Raw genomic sequence first — 8077 nt, forward strand, 5'->3', positions numbered from 1 at the left:
GTTATAGAAAAGTGTTTCTTTTGTCTTTAAAACACCAGATTTTGCACCTAACCTTGTATTTTTGTTGGTCTGATTACATTACTTTTAAATATTAAATCATCAGCTGCTCAGTACACAAGCTTTATTATTTTTGTGTTATTTTATACTGCTGAGCTTAATATTGAAAAAAGGATTTAGAAAAGCATTTATTCTGCCTGAATTTATTTTATAATGATGTTATTCTTTGTATATTTTTAATTTTTGTATTTAAAATACCAGATTTTCACAGAATCTTATATTTTTGTCTGTCTGATTACAGTTTTTAAATATTAAATCATCAGCTGTTATGATAATTTACTCAGTACTTGAGTAGCCGTCTTACCGAATAATTTCTTGGCTGACAACTTTTACCTTTTCCTGAGTTATAATATGCTGAAGTGATGCTAATCTTACCTGATTACCTGATCTGCTCACCTCTGTAGGGGCGGACAGAGCTCAGGTGAGCTCAGGTGACACTGCTGAACGCGGCGCCCCCTAAAGGTAACAGCCCAAAGGAAAAAAAGAACTCTTTCCATTTACTATACTTGCTTTATTTTACAACTGCAGGTTGACATTAAATATAATAAAACTAACATTTCCCATCTCCCCATATTATTTAAATATAGCATAAATTATTTTAAATGCGATGCTCCTAGACTGAACTGCTACAGTTACAGCACAGCAGCCTCTTTAAGAGTGTATCTAATAAATAAATATCTAAACAAAAAGCAAAAACACATGGAAAAAAGTAGAATAGTGCATAGTAAATATACCCAAAACACAACTGAAGTTTGAAAAAGTGCTCTGCAATGAGAATACAAGGTTTGATACGCAGACACAAAAGGATTTTAGTGTCGTAAACGTGAACAAAATAAGCAACGGATATAAACTAACGTCAGTTTAAGAGCATCTACGGTTCAGACATTCAGCGTTTTAGTTAATGGGAGATAAAAGAAAACCTGGAATTAAAAAGCTCGGTTATGAGATTTCCTCTCAGACAGCAGCTCAAAGTGGAAAAGCAACGACTCAGAAGTGAAAGACGGTCGCTTTGACACGGCGGCACAAAGATTTATAGCAACGCCACACGCCACGCCTACTTCCTGTCACACACGGCCAGACAGCGTTTATCTGGGCGCCGTTTGCTACACGAAGGTTTGCTGCTCAGGTAAAAGCGTCCAGGAGCCGCTGAGAGCTTCTCTGGAACGTCTCCACCACCAGCGGCGTCTGCAGCAGAGCTTCAGCAGCAGGTGGAGCGCAGGAAGGTGCAGAGGCCTATGAAGGTGAGGTAACGGCGGTCTGGGCTCTGAGGCGTCATGGCGGCTTACGCAGAGCGACGTCACGCACAGAAAGCGTTTTATAAAAGGTTAAAGAGGACGAGGCGGCTCAGAAAGCGTCCTTGATGTTGTTGAGCTGCCGCACGGCCAGGTCCACGGGCAGGTTGAAGCTGAGGTGGCTGAGGCGGCCCAGGACGCGCAGCGCCCCCTGGAGGCCCGTCTGGGCCACGCAGCTCCAGGGCTGGTAGTGCGGCTGGACCAGAGCGGCCGACTTGCTCAGCAGGTTGAGCCAGGACACCAGGCGCTGCTCGTTCAGCGCCATGCACACCAGAGCTTTGAACTCGCTGTCGGGCCCCCGCTTGTAGCGTCCGTGCTCCTTCAGCACCGTGTGCACGGCCCACAGCAGCGACTGCTTGGGGGTCACCCTCCCCGGGCCCCCGCCCACCGTCAGGCCGAAGGACTGGGACAGCTTCCGGGCCGGCGCCTCCACGAAGGCCTTCCCGTCGTGGGCTTGGTAAAACTTGACGAAGAGCTCCCAGGGGTGCATGGCGAGGGGGGCGGGGGTGTAAGGCAGCAGGCAGGCGATGGGGGCCAGCACCAGGCTGACCGTCTGGGAGGGGCAGCAGAGGCCGTGGGCCAGCAGGTCCTTCAGAGCCGGCGCCAGCTCCTTCCTCACCGCCGCCGTCAGCCGGTCCCGGGCCCCCGGCGTGGACGAGCCGCCGTAGCTCACCACGTGCTCCACGGAGGGGTGCCGGCACGAGCCCAGCACCCGCACCTTCTCCACGGCCGCCTCCAGCCGCTGCAGCAGGGGCCCGTAGTCCCGCCCCCCCGCCTGGGGGTCCTGGGGCCACACGCTGTGCGGCACGTGGCCGGCCGAGCAGCCGAACTGACTGGCAGCGAAGATCTGCAGCACGACCAGGGCCTTCTGGATGAGCTGGAGGCCGGTGTGCCGCATCCTCTGGGCCTCCGCCGGGTCCGCTGCAGGGGGGGGGGGGGATTTACTATGGATACGCAGCAGTTTAACCCAAGCTGACGGCTGTAAGACACTGACCTTTCCGTTTGGTCCCCGCAGCGCCGCCGTTGGGTCCTGCTGCCTTCGGCTGCTGACTCCGCCCACCGTCACACAGCAGAGGGTTCCCCACCTCATCTGGAGGAAGAAGAGGAGAGAGAGACGGTCCATGATGAAGAGGACGCAGCTCTACCCCCCCGACACGATGAAGAGGACGCAGAACGCCCCCCCCCCGCACACCTTGGATGAAGTTGATGAACATCTCCAGGTCCCTGATCTGGGTCTTGAGCTGCTCCACCAGCTGCTCCTTGACTCTGGCCGGGTTGACTATCTGAGCGATGGCGGCGTCCACACGTTGCCTCAGCTCCTCCGGGGACAAGTTGCCGATGTCCTCGTTCAGATTCACGTCCAGCTTCTTTATCAACTCGTCAATGATGACCTGCAAACAGCAACAGACCCGAAGTGAAACGTCTTCTTGGGGCTCGTCAGGCTTCCTGAAGGGGTAGAAAAGTGCTTTAAGTGCTTTATTAAGGCCCATAAAACATAAAACTGATGAAAATAATCCTAAATAAACATATTTTATTCTAGCATAGAACAAAAACTTGTAATTGATCGACACTTATATATAAAAAGAGCTGCATCAACATGCTAATGAGCAGAAATAGACGACTGAGCTGTAAATGTGACTGATTGACAAATCCATACCGGTGCTTAGCGGCACTGATTTTTGGTACTTTTGTGTGTTTATGTACTAATAAATGTTCATTTATCAAAAGTTAACAAATTTATTTCTCAGTATATAAACTTGTTTGGCTCTAGAAAGTTGACAGCTGGATAGGCACCAGCACCCCTCGCCACCCAACTGGGACAAGCGTGTAGAAAATGGGCGGATGGATGGAATTATTGAACACTGACATTAACAGGAAGTTGGTGAAGATTCTCAGTCATCCAGGTCATGGTCATTCCAAAAAAAAAAAAAAAGTAAAAAACAAAGCAACTGGACTGTTTTCTGTAGTTGAAGACGTTTCGCTCCCTCTCCCAGAAGCTTAACATTTGATTTAAAGCATTTAACGCATCACAGAAACCAGAAATGTGCCAAACGTCTGATTTTAGGGATGAAGGTGCTTCTAAAATCCTGTCGGCCGTTTTGCAAGTTCATCTCACTGCTCTTCCTCGCTGTGAACAGTAACGGCTGTAATAACGCCCCCTAGGGGCTGGGAGGTATATCGACATTGAAAGCTAGTACATTGTTTTTAAAAACATGGATATTAATCTTTGTATGGGTTTTTATGCACAGCCCTAGCAGTGACGCGGTGCTTCCTCAGATTAGAAGTAATTCTGTTTTTGCTCTTCGCTTCACAAATATTGCAGCGAGCGCGATCTGTGTGGCATTTTCAGAAAGTGGAGCCAGACTTTCAAACACTTTTCTATCAGCTTGTTGCTTTGTTGGACCAGCAGCTACTGAAATCATTATACTCTTGTGTTGCATTCATGTTCGGCATGGAAATTCCCACTCCTCCACTGCCTCAGTGTCACAGCGACGCGTTTAGGTCAAGGGTAACCACCTTTTTGAAACTGAGAGCCACTCCATCAGTACCGTGTCCTACGAAGATCTACCTGTACTCACCTGTCCAAGCTCACCTTTTTATGTATAACTAAATGTTTTTAATGCTTTTGGCTTTTTAAAATCTGTGTAAATACAAGTATGATTAAAAAGGAAGAACAACTGATTGAGATAACATTTTAAATGCAGCTCTCTGGAGGGTTGTGCTGTGTTTTTCTTTTAGAACAGGCTACGTTGGTGACCACTGGTCAGGTACTGAAACATGGTACCGTCTGTTTTTACACAAACCAGAACCCGGCAGTACCGACAGGATTTAGTCAGGATCATCTCTACTGACAGGACACAGTTCATTAAGATCACCAATCCTTGGCTAAGCTAATAGATGTTTGGGTTTTATCGTTTCCTTGTTGTTGCACCACTTCCTGGTCCTCAGCTTGTGTCTGAAGGGACAAACTGATTGGTCTGTGCAGATTCCTGCCTAACCAATCAGGAGTTAGCAGAAGCCGCTGGACTAACGTCAACACGAGTTATGCAAACAGGGAAGTGCCGCTTGGTTCTGGGAAGGGCAAACAAGCTCATATTTGTCTAAATATAACTTCATGGTTGGTGGAGCAGAGCAACTCTGAATGTTTTTAAATGATTAAATCTCTGAAAAAGAGAAAGTGGAACTGAGACGTGTTCTCTGAGCGTTGGAGCTACAGGAGCTGCACAGCAGAGGAAGCAAAGGACCGGGGGTCAACACGCCGCCGGGGATTGTGGGACGTCCTCTCCCTGATCTGGATCCCCCCCCCCCCCCCCCAGCCTGTTCGTACCGCTGCCTCCAAGAAAGCAGAACCATCAGATGGACTACGGTGCACAAAGGGAACTAAAATGAGTTAAATGTTCTTGAAATGAGTGTTTTTGTCTTTCAGCAGGTAACTAAGATGATCTGCTAACAGAAGGAGTATTTTCATCCCTAAAATAAGATAATTAGATATACTGCATTGAAATAAGATGTTAGAGATGAGTTGTTCCTGTTTTAAGAGCAATAATCTTATTCCATTGGCAGATCATCTAATTTACCTGCTCTAATCAAGGATAAATACAATGATTTCCAGAAAATGTAACTTATTTTAGTTCCAGACTCAAAGCCGTCGCTCCTCCAAACATTATTTATATTTATATCACATTTTCTATTCCATCTACTGCTCTACGCCGTGATGCTCCAAGCTCTCGCTGATCCAGACGTCTCTGGGTGGTATTTATTTTCAGGGGCAGCTGGTCACAGCCTGTGGATTTTACACAGTGACGCAGGCGACGCCTGTTTGCCTTTCCACACCTTCTGCCTCTCCATGACGACGGACTGCGGCAGCGAGTCGTAGCTTCCCTCCTGATAGGCGTAGCGCTCCAGGTCATCCAGCTGCGTCTTCAGCTGCAGAATCAGGTCCTTCTGTTTCTCCCGCTGCGCCTCCAGACGCTCCCGCTTCTCCCGCTCGCTCTGACAGGAAACACAGACAGAGATGGTGACGGAGGGACAAAACGCCTCGCCGCTCCATGTTTACACAGAAAGCTCTACTCACCAGATCTCCCTGCAAAGCAAGCGTGGCACAAAAGAAACAAAAGAGGCCTTGATGAGCTGAAATGTCTCCTGTTAGCAGGAAACAGCAGCAACAAAGCAGACGCTCTAATTTAAGCAGACACTGATGTGCAGCTGGAAAAACAGCAGAAGCTCCTCAGCTAACAGGAGGACTACATTAAAACACAGTTAAATGAAACATGGCATGGATTCTGGCTTTCCTTCACGTCTGACCGGCCTGTTGTAAAACCAGAAGCTGTAGGATGAAAAACACGCAGCAGGACTTTGGCAGCATTAAGGCTGTGAACTAAATCAGAGCCGTCTGGCTTTAACCCATAAAAACGCCACAAAACGGCAAAATGGACTTCGCTCCAATCCAGTTAATGAAAAGGAGAAAATAACTCAATCCTCTGCAAACATCAATTAAAATATGCTTTTTTCTTGCTCGGGGACCCAGCGTGGTAGCTGGTGGGATTTGAACCTTCCACCTCTCAGAAACCGTGATGATCTGTTATGTTTTTATCTGAATAAATGTTTATGAGACGTTCAGACCCGTTAACACGCGTCCATCTGACCAAATCCACTCAGCTTCAACCTAATTTAATCACATTTAACTGTAAAAATCATCATCTGCTGATAAATAATGACTATGAGAAAATAAGACATTAGAAATGCTAGCGTCTCCATTATTACACATTAACTAAAAGATGTAATAGAATCATAGTTTTATTCCTTTGGAGAAGCACGCGTGACTAAACTTTGACTTCTTTTAATTTACTTGTGAATACTCAGGGTTTGTGTAAATATAGAAATATAAGACAATGTTTCCCCCCCCCCCCCCCCCTCGTGTTTATTTGTAAACTAAAGCTTTTAAGCTTTTTCTTCCTGTTTATTTCTCTTCAAAATGTTTATTTAGGACAGTTTTCTATTTTTTCAGCTCCTATGTTAAATGTTCCCATAAATATTAAATAAAGTGTAAAAGATTCAGGGGTGGGTAGTAACTAGTTACATTTACTTGAGTAACTTTTTGAAGAAAATTTACATGTAGTAGTTTTACTGCACTGAGTCATATTATTACTAAAGTATCTCTGCTCTTACTAGAGTAAATCTCTACCTGCTGTGAGTAACTTCATGAATAAAGAACAAACTAGTTTTAACCAAAATGCTCCAGAGAGACAAAAACCTGGAGTTTATATTAAAGTGAGACTTCTTATTTATACACTAGCTTTATTATTTTAATGTTATTTTGTATCTTTGTGAGATTATTGAGTCATATGTAGGTCAGATGAACGTTCAGTAAACAGTAGATATTGTTGTTGGAAGCATTTTTCACTGTTCTGACATACCGTATTTACATTAACTGCTGTAAGTGTTGATTTCAGGATCAATGTTGAGAAAAATATATTTAGAAAAGTGTTTCTTTTATCTTTAGTGTCTTTATTTAGTTCCTATGCTCCAGAGAGGAACATAGGAAAGTGCTATAGAAATACATTTTCTTGCCTTTGTTGTTTCTTTTGTCTTTAAAATACCAGAATTTGCACAGAATGTTGTATTTTTGTCAGTCCGATTAGATAGATATTAAATACTAAATGATCGGCTGTTATGATTAGTTACTCAGTACTTGAGTATCCTTCTTACTGAGTACTTTTTTACTCTTTCTTGAGTAATTTCTAGGCTGACAGCTTTTAGTTGTGTAGGAATATGTTAAAGTATCGCTGCTCTGACCAGATTTCCTTTCTTCTGATAAATAAATCAAATAAAAGCGGCGCTGGGGGCCGCCATGTTGGGGGGGGCGCTCTCACCGAGTTCTCCAGCTGCTGGGCGTCCTGGGCTCGGCAGCCCACGACGTGCGGACAGCCGCGGAAGGCGAACTCCTCCAGCTCGGCCAGCATCCTCTCCTTGTCGTCGCTCTGAGCGTGGACGATCTGCTTGAGCCGGAACTGGACCTGGGCGAAGTGCGACGTGAGGGCCAGGAGAGACGAGTTCAGCTGCTCCTGCTCCTCCTCCAGCTTCACCAGCCGCGCCGCCATCTCCTCCTCGGTGGCCGACGACGAGCCTCTCTGCCTCGGCCGCGCGCCGCTCTCCTCCTCGGGGCTGGCCACGGCGCCCACCGGTGCCCATCGCTCCCCGGCGCCGGCCAACACGGCCTCGCTGTCCGACGCCGACAGCTCCTCCGTGGACATCGTGGGCGGCGTGGGTCCCTCCGCAGTCCGCCTCGCCGACGTCAGCTTGTGTGGCGACGTTTTCCCCCCGCGGCCGTTTAGTGGAAGCGCGCAGAACCGAGAAGGATCATCGCCAGAGAAGCAGGTGCATCGCCATCTTGGGAGAGATGATTCATACGTAAAGAAGACGGCGGCTTACCGGAAGTGAAGTGGCTCCGCCTTCAGAATAAAAGCACACAACACTTTAAGATAAGACGAGCGGAAAATAAACAAATGCATTGTTTCACAAAGGGGAAATTCGAGCGTGACAGTGTTTTTATTTATTTATTTATTTATTTATTTATTTATTTATTTATTTATTTATTTGTGTCCTGTCTGCCAGCGTAGCATCATGAATTGTTGTCTTAATGCCAAAAACAGCCCAACAGATTTTACTTTCACAAGCAGAGCCTCACCGCATTCGTCATGGTGCTCTGCTTGATTTACATGCAAGAA

The 8077-nt window shown here is 46.5% G+C and overlaps 1 protein-coding gene across 2 annotated transcripts; it reads right to left on the reverse strand.

The window, feature by feature from the left end:
• Positions 1-547: 547 nt before the first annotated feature.
• rundc1 (RUN domain containing 1) lies at positions 548-7765 on the reverse strand. 2 transcript variants are annotated; one of them, XM_036148328.1, is made up of 6 exons: positions 7223-7765; positions 5425-5433; positions 5184-5342; positions 2542-2740; positions 2344-2439; positions 548-2270 (listed from the first exon to the last, which is right to left on the reverse strand). In XM_036148328.1, exons 1-6 carry the CDS (start codon positions 7601-7603, stop codon positions 1402-1404), a joined length of 1713 nt encoding a protein of 570 aa, XP_036004221.1. In that variant the 5' UTR covers positions 7604-7765; the 3' UTR covers positions 548-1401. The 2 variants fall into 2 exon arrangements, with proteins under 2 accessions (XP_036004221.1, XP_036004222.1); XM_036148329.1 differs by lacking the exon at positions 5425-5433.
• Between the last annotated feature and the right edge of the window lie 312 nt (positions 7766-8077).

This window comes from Fundulus heteroclitus, chromosome 16 (assembly GCF_011125445.2).
Source record: "Fundulus heteroclitus isolate FHET01 chromosome 16, MU-UCD_Fhet_4.1, whole genome shotgun sequence".
NCBI lineage: Eukaryota > Metazoa > Chordata > Actinopteri > Cyprinodontiformes > Fundulidae > Fundulus > Fundulus heteroclitus.